The sequence below is a fragment of the Scyliorhinus canicula genome, chromosome 14, assembly GCF_902713615.1.
Source record: "Scyliorhinus canicula chromosome 14, sScyCan1.1, whole genome shotgun sequence".
Taxonomy (NCBI): domain Eukaryota; kingdom Metazoa; phylum Chordata; class Chondrichthyes; order Carcharhiniformes; family Scyliorhinidae; genus Scyliorhinus; species Scyliorhinus canicula.
Window position 1 is genome coordinate 55349330 of NC_052159.1, and position 17213 is coordinate 55366542.

Consider the following 17213-nt stretch of genomic DNA (forward strand, 5'->3'; position numbering starts at 1 on the left):
AGTGAGGAAGAACTATATAAGACTCCAAGAGGTGATGATTTTTTACTCTATGAAAATGAAGATGTTTCTATATTTGGTACGTTGAAAAATTTGGAAATTTTATCCAAGAAAACCGAGTGGTTTTGTGACGGGACTTTTGACTCTGCACCTTTGGGTAAGCAGCTATACACTATCCATGCACTAATTTGTGAACGTAAAACAGTGCCACTACTTTATTGTGTAACAAACAGTAAAAGTGAAGAGAATTATGATTTAATATTTAAATTCATTACAGAAGGAAGGAATTTAAATGTGACGTCTATTACAGTGGACTTTGAGAAAGCAGCTATAAACAGCATCAAAAAACATTTTCCTCACGTTTCTGTATATGGTTGTTTTTTTCACTTTGGCCAGTGTTTATGGCGCAAGATACAGACTACAGGTTTACAAACGTGGTACAGCGACCGAGAAAATGCTTTCATTATAAAACAGCTGCAAGCGATAGCTTTCGTACCACCTGATGATGTTGCTGTTTTGTTTGAACAATTTCTTCATTCTTTAGATGCACAAACAGATGAAATTTTGGAGCAGTTCCTGTCTTATTTCGAGTGTACATGGGTAGGAATCATGCAACGCGGTAGACGTCGACGCCCAATATTTGACATTTATTTATGGTCGTGTCACTCCAGAGTTCTCAGTGATCTCCCAAAAACTAACAACTCGCTAGAAGGGTGGCACCACGCCTTCAGTAGAAGAGTCAATGTCCATCACCCTAATTTATCCAAATTAATTCAAAAGCTTAGGATTGAACAGTCAAGCACTGAAATTATAATAGAACAGGCATTATCAGGGTCTGATGCGGCAAGGGAAAACAAAAAATACATTCGCCTCAAGGAAAGACTCCAAAAACTTGTACTCAACTACAATGCTGAAGATGGGTTGCAATTTTTACGTGCATGTGCACATAATTGTATGTAAGAGTTTTTAATAGACTGTTCCTGTCTTTTTTATATAAATGAGTAGTTTTTTTAATAATCCTTAATAAATAATATTTTTTATTTTATTTTTAATAAGTGTCGGCCAATTGTCCTGTCTGTGAATTGTCCTGTCTGTCAATTGTCTGTCGGCCAACTGCCTGTCGGCTAATTGTCCTGTCTGTGAATTGTCCTGTCTGTCAATTGACTGTCGGCCAACTGTCTGTCGGCTAATTGTCTTTCGGCAAATTGTCCGCACACTCCGCAAACACCTCACTCTTGCCTAAATTTAGTTTATAACCTGAAAAGGTCCCAAACTCAGCTAGCAGCTCCATCACCCCCGGCATCCCTCCCACCGGGTCCGCCACATACAGTAACAGGTCATCGGCATACAACGACACCCTATGTTCCTCCCCACCTCGCACCAAACCTCTCCACCTCTCTGAATCCCTCAACGCCATCGCCAGCGGCTCGATTGCCAGTGCAGACAACAAGGGGAACAGGAGGCAACCCTGTCTGGTCCCTCGGTAAAGCCGGAAGTACTCCGACCTCCTCCCATTCGTGGCCACGCACGCCGTCGGGGCCTCATATAGCAGCCTTACCCATCTAATGAACCCTTCACCAAATCCAAACCTCCCCAACACCTCCCATAAGTACCCCCACTCCACTCTATCGAAGGCCTTTTCCGCATCCAGCGCCACCACTATCTCTGCCTCCCCCTCAATCGCCGGCATCATGATGACATTCAACAATCTCCGCACATTCGTGTTCAGCTGCCTTCCCTTCACAAAACCTTCCCTTGTACAACCCCTGGCACACAGTCCTCTATCCTGGTGGCCAGGATTTTTGCCAGCACCTTGGCATCTATGTTGAGGAGAGATATGGGCCTGTATGAACCACACTGCTGGGGGTCCTTGTCCCTCTTTAAAATTAACGAGATCAGCGCCCGCGACATAGTCGGGGGCAAAGTCCCCCCTTCCCACGCTTCATTAAGTGTCCGCACCAGCAAGGGGCCCAGTAGGTCCACAAACTTTTTATAAAATTCCACCGGGAACCCATCCGGCCCCGGTGCCTTCCCTGACTGCATCTGCCCGATCCCCTTAACTAGCTCCTCCAGCTCAATCGGCGCACCCAACCCCTCCACCTGCTCCTCCTGCACCTTCGGGAAATAAAGCCCGTCGAGGAACCTCTCCATTCCCCTCCTCTCCACCGTTGGCTCCGACCGGTACAGTTCCCCGTAAAAGTCCTTGAAGACCTCATTCACCTCTACCCCCTTCCACACCACATTCCCACTCTTGTCTCTCACTCCAGCAATTTCCTTAGCCGCATCCCGCTTGCGGAGCTGATGAGCCAGCATCCTACTCTCCTTTTCACCATGTTCATACACTGCCCGTTGTGCCTTCCTCCACTGTGCCTCCGCCTTTCTAGTGGTCAGCAAATCAAATTTAGCCTGCAGGCTGCGCCTCTCCCCCAACAGTCCCTCCTCTGGTGACTCTGCATACCTCCTGTCTACCTCCAGCATCTTTCCCACCAGTCTATCCCTCTCACTCCTCTCCCTGTGTGCCCGGATGGATATCAGCTCCCCACGAATCACTGCCTTCAGGGCTTCCCAGACCACCCCCACATGAACCTCCCTCGTATCATTCACCTCGAGGTACCCCTCAATACTTGCCCGGACCCTCCTACACACCTCCTCCGCCAACAACCCCATATCCAACCGCCACAACGGGCGCTGGTCCCGCACCTCCCCCATCTCCAACTCTATCCAATGCGGAGCGTGGTCGGAGATTGCAATGGCCGAAAACTCGGCCTCCTCCACTCTCGGAATCAGTCCCCTACTCACCACGAAGAAGTCTATCCGAGAGTAGACCCTATGTACGTGGGAGAAGAAAGAGTACTCCCGTGCCCTCGGCCTCACAAACCTCCATGGATCCACCCCACCCATCTGGTCCATAAACCCTCTCAGTACCTTGGCTGCCGCCGGCCTCCTACCCGTCCGAGAGCTGGACCGATCCAGTGAAGGATCCAACACCGTTTTGAAGTCCCCCCCCATGATCAAACCTCCCGCCTCCAAATCCGGGACCCGTCCCAACATACGCCTCATAAAGCCCGCATCGTCCCAATTTGGGGCATACACACTAGTAAGTGCCACCTTCTCTCCTTGTAGCCTGCCCCTAACCATAACATACCTATCCCCCTTATCCGCCACCACCTCCGATGCCTCAAACGACACATTTTTCCCCACCAGAATCGCCACTCCCCGGTTCTTCGCATCCAACCCAGAGTGGAAAACCTGCCCCACCCATCCCTTCCTCAGACGGACCTGGTCCGCCACCTTCAGGTGGGTCTCCTGAAGCATTGCCACATCTGCCTTTAGCCCCTTCAGATGAGCAAGTACCCTCGACCGCTTCACCGGCCCATTCAATCCTCTCGCATTCCAGGTGACCAAATGAGAGGGCGTCCCGCCCCCCTCCCCCGTCGACTAGCCATAGCCCGTCGACTGCTCGCCCCAGGCCAGCACCCCGAGCCCGACCCAGTCCCCACAGCGACAACACCTCGCCTCTGTCCCCCCAGCCCCCACCAGCTCCTTCCTGACCCTACCAGCAGCAATCCGGTATTCCCCTTTTCCCCCCCCCCCTCCCTCTTTCCCCCCCCCCCCCCCAGGCTAGGAACCCTCCTAGCCGCGAACCGTCCTCCATTGTACTTCCGTGGTTCAGCTAACTTCTGCTGACCCCTGAAACTCCCTCCAATAACCCAACCCCTCCCAAAGTGGGATCATCCCCCAATCTATCCCTCCTCCAGGCACCGCTCCAGCGCGGGGAAGAACCAGTTAAGGCTCCGCCTCCCCCCGTCATCGTCTCCACCCCCCAGCCCCGCAGCGCGGGAAACCAGAGGAAAGCCCACACTTTCGCACTGCCCCACCACACCCTTCTGACGCAGCTCCCAAATACCAGCCCCACTCCATACCCCCAACCCGACATAGAATACAACAAACCCCCCCAACCCTCCCCGCAAGATACAAAACTCAAACAATGCCCCACAACAAAAAAACATAACAGAACAACACCCCCATAAATAACCATATCAAAATTGCAAAAGTACAAAAAAAAGAACACAGCAACAGCAGAATCCAGCAATAAAGCGTTACAACCGACCCCCCAACCCCTAGTTCAAGTCCAGTTTCTCCGTCCGCACGAAGGCCCACGCCTCCACCGGGGAATCAAAATAATAATGCCGGTCCGAATAAGTTACCCACAGGCGCACGGGCTGCAACATTCCGAACTTTATCTTTTTCTTGTAAAGCACCTCTTTCATCCGATTAAATGCGGACCGCCACTTAGCCACCTCCGCACTCCAATCCTGGTAGATCCGTACTACCCCATTCTCCCAATTGCTGTTCTTCACCTTCTTGGCCCAGCGCAGCACACACTCCCGATCACTGAACCGGTGGAACCTCACCAGCACCGCACGCGGGGATTCATTCTCCTTAGGCCTCCTGGCCAGTACTCTGTGTGCTCCCTCCATCTCCAAGGGCAGATGGAAAGACCCGGCCCCCACTAGTGAGTTCAGCATCGTAGCCACGTAGGTTGTCAGGTCCGACCCCTCCAGCCCCTCCGCAGGGCCCAAGATCCGCAGATTTTTTCGCCTCATGCGGTGATCAAGCTCCTCTAAGCGTTCCTGCCACTTCTTGTGGAGTGCCTCGTGTCCCTCCACCTTACTCACGAGGATCCCGGCCTCCTCCTCTCGTTCAGTGGCCTGCGCCTGCAACGCCTGGATGGCAGCACCCTGGGTCGTCTGAATCTCCGAGAGCTTTTTATTCGTTTCCTGCAGAGAGCTCAGCACCTCAGCCTTGAAATCTGCAAAACAGCGCAGTAGAGCAGCTGCTGCTCCTGGGCCCACTGCTTCCACTCCTCTGGTGCTCAGCCGGCCGCCATCTTGGAATCCTTCCCCCATTTTTTCTGGGGAGCTGCTGCAATTTTTTCCCCCTTTCCACTCCGAGTTCGAGTCATGAAATGCGGAGAAAGTCGATCAGCACACCTTCTCCCATCGGGAGACGTCGAAAAAATTCCGTTTTGGGCTTTAAAAAGAGCCGAAAAGTCAGTTTGAATCGGGAGCTCCAAAATGAGCGGCTTCCTACGTCATCGCCGCCACCGGAAGTCCGTCATAAGTAGTCTTACATGAACACTACAACGAACTTACTGTGAAAAACCCCTAGTTGAAACACTCCAGCGCCTGTTCGAGTACACAGGGAGAATACTTGCAGGAGGAAATCCACGCAGACACACTGAGAACGTGCAGACTCCGCACAGTGACCCAAGCCAGGAATCGAACCTGAGACACTGACGCTGTGAAGCAACAGTGTGGGACACAATGCCACCGTGCCACCCTACACCCAGCTCCTGCACTCCTTTAAGAATTTTACCCCTTTATTTTATATTGTCCCTTTCTGTTCTTCCTACCAAAATGCATCACCTCACATTCTCCACATTAAATTTTATCTGCCCACTCCACCAACTTGTATATGTCCTTTTTTAAGTTCTATGCCGTCCCCTTCACAGTTTATATTACTCCCCATCTGCAAACTTTGAAACTGTCCCCTGCACATCAGGATCTAGATCATTAATACGATTTTTTTTAAAGTTAGAGTATCCAATTCCTTTTTTCCAATTAAGGGGCAATTTAGCGTGGCCAATCCACCCACCCTGCACATCTTTGTGTTGTAGGGGCGAATCCCACGCAAACACGTGGATCATGTGCAAACTCCACACGGACAGTAACCCATAGCCAGGATTGAACCTGAGACGTCAGCGCCATGAGGCAGCAATTCTAGCCACTGCGTCCCCGTGCTGCCCTCATTAATATGATTTAAGGGAAGATTTGTTAAGGGTATTCAAGATCATAAAATGTGATATAGGTGAGTAAGTAGAAACTTTCAAGTTACAGAAGGAACGGTGACTAAGGGACACAAGATTTATAGTAACTGCTAAAAGAGCCAAATGTCCATGAGGAAATAAAAAATGAAGTGAGTTATGATGATCTGGAATGTATTGACTGAAGAAGTGATGGAAGCAGATTCAGTAATAACTTCAAAAGAGAATTGGATAAATACTTCCAAGGGAAACATTTGCAAAGTTAGAGGAAAAGAGCAAAGAAATGAATACTAATTGGATGGCTCTTTCAAAGAGCTTGCAGGGGGATATGGGCTGAATGGCCTCCTGTTGCACATCATTGCGATTCTATGGTTCACTCTAATAGGCCTCCCAAGTTTGGGCAAACATATTGAATGTTACTTCTGGTGTGAAATGGCAGAAGCAGTTTTTGAGTACGAGAGGTCTCTGGAATTTTGTTTTCTTTTCTGCTTAAAATCTCCCTTTGTCAACTTCACAAAAACACATAATCTGGTCATTTCTCATATTTGTGTTTGTGGGAGTTTGCTGAACATAAATTAGATGCCACATTTTGTACATTACAGCAGTGACTACACTTCAAAAGTATATTATGGGCAAGGTTTTAGAGAACCCCAAGGTGTATCATGGAGTTCACCTGACCCACGACTTTTAATAGATTGTGGTATGGGGAGCACACGACCCACTCTACAGGTGTGGTGCAGCAGACATCTAACAGTATTTGTTAAAGCAAAACGATGTTTATTCTATGAACTCAAGTTAACCTTTTTAAAACATACAGTGAACATCTTAGCAACCATCAATTCAAATACAACCCCCAAAGAATACAACACTAAGTAATCCTTAATAAATTCCCAAACAACATCCAGAAGACAAAAGACCCTTTTAACACCAAGATCAGGTTTAAATTCTCTAATGAGAGAAATCACCCAAATGAACACTCTTTAGCTTGCAGAGAGATCCATGCACATCTGCTGGCTTTCACTGCAGCTCTTCTCTCTGAAAACAGAACTAAAACCTCACTCTGTAGCAGCCTGCTAAAAAATGAAAGTAACACAGACAGCCCAGCTCCACCCACTCTCTGACATCACTGCAGTAATAAACACCCATTTCTTAAAGGTACACCCACTACAATTATTCTATAAAATCATGCATTTCGTAAAGGTACTCTCACATGACAAGTACTTGATTGACTGCAAAATGCTTTAGAACATTCAGTGGTCAAGAAAGCCACTATTTACATGCAAGTTTTTTTTTCTTTCGGTTGCAAATTCAATACGCTTTCTCTCTGCTCATTCAATATTTGGCAAATATTGCCTAGGTTTGAGTTTCAAATTCTGAATGCTAGTTTGTATAGTTCAATAAAATTTACTGCCTAGAGCAATTGGTTATAATTTTCTATTTTTAGCTGGGGATATGCTGAATTCCCCTTTGTCTCCTGTGTTCTTAACACCTGGTCTGAAAATTCATAAGAATGTCTCCCAGGTTCCAGCAGATGAAGAAAGAAAATCAAATAACTCTGTATCATCTCCAGTATTGCCTCATTTTGAAACACCATGGCTGAAAAAGCAGTCTGCTGTGAGTATGATCTTTCGCACAAATATAAAACTATGAATGCAAGCACCCATATTTATGTTATCTCACAGATCTGCAAATAGTAATTGCTATCAAATACACCAATTACATGTTGATTTGGTATGGCTTTGTAGAAAGATTAGCCAATTTTGTCTGCATTTTCCAATCACTGATTATTTAAAAGTCAGCATTAGCCTTTTTCCTACCTGTCCGGCCTTTTTGCCTGTCCAAATGTCACTTTTCTCTTATACTCATTCAACAATTGGAAGCAACGGTCCTGCACAGATTTTCCACCAGACGTACCAAATTGACTGTGCTTGTCCCAAGAATATACTCTCGGTAGATATTGTGGTGAGAATGTCACTTTAAGAAATGGTAGTCTGCTCATGTTACTGCAGTGATGTCAGAATGTGGGTGGAGCTGAGCTCTGGCTCTGCTTTTTAGTTTCACTTTGAGAAAATCTTGGGTGTGTCTGTGTTTTGTTTTGGTTTTGTTTCATTGTTGGAGCTGCAGTCAGCCACAGAAGGTGTAATGTTGTTCCCTCTGCCATGTAAAGACTATCTCTTGATCATTTGGTGAATTCAGAGTGATAACTGTTCTCAGTGGTGAATTTAAATCTGATGTGCTTATGTTAAAAGGTTCTTTTTTATGTCTTATGGATGCTAAAAGGAAAGTAAGGATTACTTAGTGTTGTATTCTTTGGGGGTTGTGTTTGAATTGATGGTTGCTCAGATGTTCACTATGTTTTAAAAAGGTTAACTTGAGTTCATAGACTAAACATTGTTTTGCTTCAACAAATACTGTTAGATGTCTGCTGTACCACACCTGTAGAGTGGGCCATGTGCTCCCCCATACCACAATCTAGTAAAAGTTGTGGGTCAGGTGAACTCCAAGATACACTTTGGGGTTCTCTAAATCCTGGCCCATAACAATATGTTACGCTGGACTTGTGTGAACAGAAACATCTGCATGTTGATGGGTCTCAATGTCTACCGGAATTTCTAAATTGTTTTCTGCGATGCATTATTTAAAGCACTCTTGTTTAGATTCCTCGGCTGAATCCAAGCATGATGTTCTTGATTCTGCAGTACTATGAATGTAACTAAATGTCAAATAGTTACAGCACAGAAGGAAGCCATTTGGCCCATCATGTCTGCTGACCTGTCTGCAAGAGCAACTCAATTATTCCCACAGCCCTGCAATTTTTTCCCTTTTTCAGGTGCTGATTAATTCAGTTTTGAAACCCCTGATTGTATATGGCTCACCACAAACTCATTTCTGGTCATAGACACTCACTGGACATATAAAGAAGTTTTTGTTCATGCCATCTTTGGTATTATATAGGAACAGGATTAAGCCATTTAGCCTGTGGAACCTGATCCGCCACCATTCAATTAAATCATAGCTGGTCATCTACCTCAACACTACTTTCTTCTGCTATCTGTATATTGAAATGTTGGCGAGTGTAGACTTGAGAGATGAACAGACACTTCCAACACTGATGAAGGTTCAACTCAATTTTATTAACTACTTCTAACTAACTAACACACAATGACTGTGGGTCTAAATGATGCTAACTTAAACTAGAGGCCTAAGCCTTGTCCGAACCATTTGATTCTCTCAGCACGTGTTGTGAGTCTGTGCTGGGCTGGATGAGTTCTTGTTACACTCAGAGGCAGCACCCAGAATGAGCGGGAACCGTGGTGCCCTCTGCCTTTATAGTGTGTATTCTAACTGGTGATTGGCTGCGGTGTTTGTACATGTTGATTGGTCCCTGTGTGTGTCCATCAGTGTGTCTGCACCATGATATACTGGTGTATATTATGACATATATCTCTTGATGTCGGGCAGCACGGTGGCCTAGTGGTTAGCACAACCGCCTCACGGCGCTGAGGTCCCAGGTTCGATCCCGGCTCTGGGTCACTGTTTGTGTGGAGTTTGCACATTCTCCCCGTGTCTGTGTGGGTTTCGCCCCCACAACCCAAAAATGTGCAGAGTAGGTGGATTGGCCACGCTAAATTGCCCCTTAATTGGAAAAAATAATTGGGTAATCTAAATTTATTTTTAAAAAATTTTTTTTTAATCTCTTGATGTCATTGGTCGCCAGAAATCTATTGATTTCTTTTTCAACATGCTCAATGATTGTGCTTCCACAACCTCTGGTGTGAAGAACGATTCACTGCCCTCTGAGTAAAGAAATTCCTTCTCACCTCAATCATAAATGGCCTACTCTTTATCCTGAGATTACATCTCCTGGTTTTATATTCACCAGTCAGGGAAAACATCTTTATCTGCATCTACCCTGGTCGCACCTTGTAAGAATTTTCTAAGTCTCAATAAAGTCACCCCTTATTCTTTAAAACTCGAAAGTATAGACCCAGTCCCCCAACGTCTCCTCTTAAAACAATCCTGCCATCCCAGGGATTAATCTGATGGACTTCAGTTGCACTCCCCCCTCAGGCAAGTGCCAGTCCTCCTTGGATAAGAAGACCCAAATTGTACACAATACTCCAAGTGAGGTCTCACATTTTCTGTGTAGGATGTCAAAAGAGCCTGATTGCCGCTCCAATCCAATACATACTTTGGAATTACCATTATCTGCTTGCTGCTGTGGAAAAGTGAAATTCAAGAGCTCTTTCTCCCTGGCAGAAGGAATGACAATTACAGCTAGATCTCTTGCATTCCACACAGCCTAGCCAATGGTGTAAAAGTATATTACCTTTTTGGTTGCTCGGAAGAGGAAAAATAACGTGGGAGGATATTCATTCTATCAAACAAAAGTTGTTCATGATTGAATAAAGTACAAATGGCACTGAATCTGCTTTTATGTGGGACACTTATGTTTTTCTCTTATATTAAATTTTTATCTTCAGTGTCAATATTTTCAAAATGAAGAAACTACTACACTTGTAGAAAAAACTGTAGCAGATGGATTCAATTTGGAAAAACCGCAACCACCAGCCATTAGTTCCGAGAATTACTTTTTGAATGGATGTGACAAATCACCATCGCCTCCAGTAATGATGACTGACTGTGAATTTCCAAATACACCACAGGCCCCAGAAATGACCACCAAGATTACTGCAGATGTTCTTAAGGTTGGTTTTGTTTCTGTAATTTTTCACTGCTCCAAGATTAAATAAAAATTACTAAAATGGATCATGGAATAAAAATAGCACATGCAGATGTTTTGACACTGTTTCTACTCTACTATCTTCTATCTTATGTTTAATTGACAAGTAAATGTTACCAAGAAGGTTATAAAAAGAATTGGTTACATCAAGGTAGTAAGTGAAGACTGGAAATACTACAGAAAAGCCCTGAATTGAATTGGGGGGGGGAAATGGTGTCCAGCAAAAAGATAATGTCAGTAAATATGCATAAAAGCAAATTAATGCAGATGTTGGAATCTGAAACAAAAACAGAAAATACTGGACAATCACAGCATGTCTGACGGCATCTATGGAGAGTGAAGGGAGCTAACGTTTCAAGTCTGGATAACTTTTTGTCAAAACCTCGCACCCTGTCCCCTTATCGAAGACAGTAAATAGTTGAAGGTGGTGAATGGGATGCAATTGAGTGCGATGCTTTGTCCTGGATGCTGTCAAGATTCTTGAGTGTTGGAGCTGCATTCATTGTGACAAGTGGAGAGTATTCCATCTCGCTCCTGACAGATGGTGGACACGCTTTGGAAGGTTGAGATGAGTTACTTACCGCAAAATTCCCAACCTCTAACCTGCTTTTGTAGCCACAGTATTTGTAAGGCTCATTCAGTTTCTGGGCAAGCGGTAGCTCCCCATATGCAAGATGTTGATTCAGCAATGGTAGTGCCATTGAATGTGATGAGATTATTAGATTTGCTCTTGTTGCAGATTATCAGCACCTGGCACTTGTATGGATGTTACTTGTCACTTCTCGGCCCAAACTAAATGTTGTCCATGTCTTGCTGAATCTGTGCACAGGCTGCTTCAATATCTGAGGAGTTGCAAATTGTGCTGAACATTGTGCAATCATCGAGCATCCTTATTTCTGGCCTTATAGAAGGAAGGTCATTAATGAAGCAGCTGAATATGGTTGGGCCTAGGACACTACCCTGAGGAACTCCTGCAGTGATGCCCTTGGACTAAGATGATTCCAATAACCATAACCAACTTCTTGTGTCCTTGGTATGACTCCAACCAGTGGAATGTTTTCCCCCTGATTCCTATTGAATCCAGTTTTACCAGTGCTCCCTGATGGCTTACTAAGCTGCTTGATGTCAAGGGCAATTACTCTTTTTTTTTTTAAATAAATAAATTTAGAGCATCCAATTCTTTTTGTTTTCCAATTAAGGGGCAATTTAGATTGCCCAATTCACTTACCCTGCACATCTTTGGATTGTGGGAGTGAGACCCACGAAGACACGGGGAGAATGTGCAAACTCCACACGAACAGTGACCCGGGGCCGGGATCGAACCTGGGTCCTCAGCGTTGTGAGGCAGCAGTGCTAACCACTGCACTGCCCTAGGGCAGTTACTCTTGCCGCATCTCTAGCATTCAGCTCTTTTGTCCATTTTGGTCAAGGCTGTAATGGGGTCAGAAGCTGAATGGCCCTGGCAGAACCCAAACTGAGCGCCAGTAAGCAGACTATAAACTGAGTAAGCACTGTCAATGACCCCTTCCGTAAGTGATGATGGGTGGGCCAGCAATTGGCCACTTTCAATTTGTCCTGATTTTTAAGGACCAAACATACCGTGGCAGTTTCCCCCACTGCCAAATAGATGGCAGTATTGTAGCTGTACTGGAACAACTTGACTAGGGGCATAGCTAATTCTGGAGCATGTCTTAGTACTGTTTTTGGAATGTTGTCAGAGCCCTCCACCCATTGCTTGATATCCTGTGGAATGAAATGAATTTGCTGAAGACCTCCACAGGAGACTGAGATGTATTACTCTGCCCTTCTGGCTGACAACTGCTGCAAATGTATCAGCCTTGTCTTTTACACGTGCTGAGCTCCTCCACCATTGAGGATGGGGATATTTGTGAAGCCTCCTCCTCCAGTTAGTTATTTAATTGCTCACCACCATTCACGACTGGATGTGACAGGACTGCTGCAGACCTTGGATGATTGGTTGATTGTGGGATTGCTTAGCTTTGTCTGTTGAATGCTGCTTCTGCTGTTGACATGTGAATAGACCTGTAGTGTAGCTTCACAAGGATCACATCTCATTTTTAGGTCTGCCTGGTGTTGCTCCTGGCATGCCTTTCTGCATTCTTCATTAAACCAGGGTTGATGGTAATGGTAGAGCAGTGTAAACGTTACCAATATGGTTCAATAAAATTCTGCTGATGGCGCACAGAGCCTCATGGATGCCCAGTTTTGAGCTTCAATTTAACACACAACAGAGGGTATCCTCGGTGTGAAATTGGGACTTTCTCTCCACAAGTATTGCAGAGTGATCAATGATACTGTCAAGGGCAGATACATCTGCGACGCGTAGATTGGTGAGAGCTAGGACAAGTAGATTTTCCCTCTTGTTGGCTCTCTCATCTGCCTCTGATCCAGTCCAGCAGCTATGTCTTTTAGGGTTTTGTCAGTAGTGGTGCTACCAAGCCATAGTGATGGACATGCCCCTCACTCAGTACATTCTATACCTGTACCACCTTCAGTGCTTCCTCCTAACTGGTGTTCAACATGTAGAATCCTCTTTCATCAGTTGAGAGGGGGCAGTAGGTGATTATCAATGAAGTTCCTTTGTCCATGTTTGTCAGGAAGCCATGAGATTTCATGGGGTCTAGAGTCGGTGTTCAGGACATCAAAGTCAACTCCTTCCCGACTGTGTCAAACTGTTACTTGACAAGTCCATGAAACAGTTGAATGTGCCATTGTTGTTTCCAGTATTGAGACCTGGGTGGCCTGTCTGGTTTTGTTCTTTTATGAACTTTTCTGCAGCAGTTTGATACAATTGATTGGCTTACTACATCAGTGCAGAGGACAATTCAGTCAACCAAATTGCACTGGATCAGACCAGGTAAAGAAGGCAGATTTCTGTCCTTAAAAGACAGAAATTAGTGAACCAGGTGAGTTTTTACAACAATCGTCGATGGTTTCATGGTTACCGTTACTGAGACTAGCTTTCAATTCTGGATTTATTAATTAGATTTAAATTCCACCTGCTATTGTGGCATTTGAACCTGTATCCCCAGAGAATTAACCTGGGCCTCTGGATTGCTAGCCCAGTGATATTATGCCACTGCCTCCCTTGTCTGGACTCCGAGCTTGGTGGTTGAGGTCTGGTTGCCTTCTTGCCACATTAGTTTGCAGGTTTTCAAGTTGGAACTGATCTAATGTGCCATTATCAGCACCCTTAGCAATGGTCATCGCCATTTACATTCCCTTTGTCTTTTTGGTTACGACCGGTCCAGAATCGGGAACATTATTTTGGAACGCTAGAAGATGCGACAGAATTTTTGAGGGACAATGGACTGTTAGGAGAAGGAAGACATTGAACATGGGAGGAAGTTTTTTTCCCCTTGGTGGTTGTTGGAGAACTTTTCTCTTTTTATTTTGTGGGGCTTGGTGGCGGGATGCTTGGGGAGCGTCAAGGCTGAGTGCACCTTTTATCGGGGGCAGCTTTGTGAGCTTAGAGGACATGGAGTTGCCCAACGGGTTTAGATACTTAAAGGTCCAGGACTTTGTGAGGAGGCCGGTGCTGTCCTTTCCTGGGTTGCCGACCTTGGGGTTGCAGGATAAGGTGCTGTCGAGGGAGGGTTTAGGGGAGAGGAAGATGTCCGAGATTTTTAAGGATCTGGTGGACTGGAAGGGAGCCCTGATGGGGGAAGTTAAATGGAAATGGGAGGGGTTGGGGGGGTGGCAGGAGGGACAGAGGCCGGGATGTGGGAAGAGGCCCTGCAGAGGGTGAATGCATCGTCGACATGTGCAAGGCCTTATTCAGTTCAAAGTAGTTCACAGGGCGCATATGACAGTGGCTAGGATGAATAGGTTCTTTGAGGGAGTAGTAGATGGGAGTGGGCGGTGCGTGGGGAGGCCTGCGAAGCATGTCCATATGTCCTGAGCATGTCTGAAACTGAAGGGATTGTGGCTATGCCCTTCACATGTCTGGGGTGTTGGGGGTGACGGTGGCGCCGAGCCCAGTGGTAGCGATATTTGGGGTGTCGGAAGACCCGGGAGTCCAGGCGACAAGAGAGGCCGATATCTTGGCCTTTGCTTACCTGATTTCCTGAAGACGGATTTTGCTTGGGTGGAGGGACTCGGATCCGCCAAAAGCGGGGGTGTGGGTGAGCAACCTGCCGGAATTCCTGAGGTTAGAAAAGATGAAGTTCATCTTGAGAGGGTCGGTTGATGGGTTCGCCCGGAGGTGGAAGCTGTTCGTCAACTTCTTTAAGGAGGATTGAGGTATCAGCAGAGGGGGGGGGGGTTAAAATGGGGAAGGCAGGACGGGAGGAGGGAGCGGGCAAGGGGTGTGCGAATGTTGGTTATTTATTATGTTGTGGAGATGCCGGCTTTGGACTGGGGTGAGCACAGTAAGAAGTCTTACAACACCAGGTTAAAGTCCAACAGGTTTGTTTCAAACACGAGCTTTCGGAACAAGTTTGCTTTTGCTCTTATTTGTATGATTGTTTACATAAATGCCTTAATAATTTTTTTTAAATGAATATTGCTGCAATTTTGCCACAGAGCCTTTAACTCTGTCTTTTTACAGGCAGTGCGATGGTGCAATGGTTCGCACTGCTGCCACACGGCGCTGAGGTCCCAGGTTCGATCCCGGCTCCGGGTCACTGTCTGTGTGAAGTTTGCACATTCTTCCCGTGGTTGCTTGGGTTTCGCCCCACAACTCAAAGATGTGCAGGGCAGGTGGATTGGCAATGCTAAATTTACTCTTAATTGGAAAAAATGAATTGGCTACTCTTAATTTTTTTTTAAACTCTTGTTTTTTTACTGTTTTTGTAGCCTTTTATTCTGGTGCATTCTTGAGTTTGTACTCTTTAGTCTCTTCCTCCGACACTCTTGCTTAGTTACCCAAACTGCTATTCTGCTCCCTCACCTCATTGTTCCCTTTGATTTACTAAATTTCCCCCACTCCCCCAACACACACACACACAAACACACACACTATTTAGCTTGAAGACCTCTCTAAGATCCCACTTTCCCCAATACTGCTGCTAGTGCCCCATGAATTAAACCATTTCTCCAACACCAGTCTTTGTGCTACTGTTAAGATCTTTTCCTGAATTCTAAAACCGTTCCAATCTTCGGGCGTACTATTTTTTTTTGACAACATTATAAGCCTCTTTTAATCTACCTTTTTTAGTTTGTGCACCACAACGGGACCTCTTTTCCTGGGCGGTGTTTATTCCTTCAGGAATTGCAGATTATAAATTAATTTTGTGATTGATTTCATAGAATTTACAGTGCAGAAGGAGGCCATTCGGCCCATCGAGTCTGCACCGGCTCTTGGAACAAGCACCCTACCCAAGCCCATACCTCCACCCTATCGCCGTAACCCCACCTAACACTAAGGGCAATTTAGCATGGCCAATCCACCTAACCTGCACATCTTTGGACTGTGGGAGGAAATCAGAGCACTCGGAGGAAACCCACGCACACACGGGTAGAACGTGCAGACTCCACACAGACAGTGACCCAAGCTGGGAATCGAACCTGGGACCCTGGAGCTGTGAAGCATTTGTGCTAACCACTATGCTAGCGTGCTTCCCACAACGGGACCTCTTTTCCTGGGCGGTGTTTATTCCTTCAGGAATTGCAGATTAAAAATTAATTTTGTGATTGACTATCTACTGCTGTATCTTTTAATCTAGTTTTCCGTTCTACTTTAGCCAACTCGTCCATCATACCTAGGTAGTTTTCTTTGTTCAGAGTTAGGACCCATTTGTTTTGGCGTAAACTAAATTTCTCTCGAATTTAATGTCAAATTCTTCTTTTTATTGACTCGTTGCATGATACTAGATCCAAAATGGCTTGCTCGCCAGTTAGTTCCTTGAGTTAGTGATGCAGGATATGTGGTGAATTATACTGCATTGTAATCTGCCGCGCAATGGCTCACATACAGAGCCCACAAGGACATAATACAACGCAATACAATACAGTGTGAATACAGGGAGATGAGGAGCTTGTACTGGGCTTCACCCTTGGCTCCGCCCATGGCTCCTCCCACTAACCGGAAATATAAAGTGCTGCAGTCGTAAGCCTGCTCTCAGTTCCTCTGGTCGCAGGCTGGCTCAGTTGTAAGACTATTCAAACCACAGTTTACTTCCAATCGTGTCTAGTGAATTGATGGTCACATAAATTTAATAGTCTTAGAAAACTTGAAGAAAACTACTATGGAATCAGCCCTCAAACCTGATCGACTAGAACTCGACCCGCAGGCTGCAGGGGCGAAGGAAATCTTCCTACACTGGCTTCGATGTTTCAAGGCCCACCTGGCTGAATCAAGCACTTCCGAGACTACAGAGGAGCAGAAACGCAGCCTACTGCACGCAATGGTGAGCCAGCGTATCTCTACACAACTTAATTGTACCACCTCATATACTAAGGCCCTGGCCACGCTCGACCGAATGTACGTGCGGCCCATCAACGAGGTCTACGCGCGGCACATTTTCACGAACCGCCGCCAGTGCCCCGCGGAGTCGCTGGAAGACTTTCTGCGCGATTTAAAAGCCCTTGCTCGGGACTGCAATTTTCAGGCTGTAACAGCCGCCCAGCATATGGAACTCGCTGTCCGTGATGTATACGTTGCAGGGCTCAGGTCCAACTATT

At 46.0% G+C, this 17213-nt stretch overlaps 1 protein-coding gene across 1 annotated transcript in view; it reads left to right on the forward strand.

Moving 5' to 3' along the window:
• The window catches only part of ska3 (spindle and kinetochore associated complex subunit 3), a 75326-nt gene that overhangs the window by 39484 nt on the left and 18629 nt on the right, over window positions 1-17213 (forward strand). Inside the window, exons 7-8 of the mRNA XM_038817938.1 lie at window positions 7269-7438; window positions 10309-10533. Of these exons, the coding sequence (XP_038673866.1) occupies window positions 7269-7438; window positions 10309-10533 (395 nt within the window). The remainder of the gene's footprint in view (window positions 1-7268; window positions 7439-10308; window positions 10534-17213) is intronic.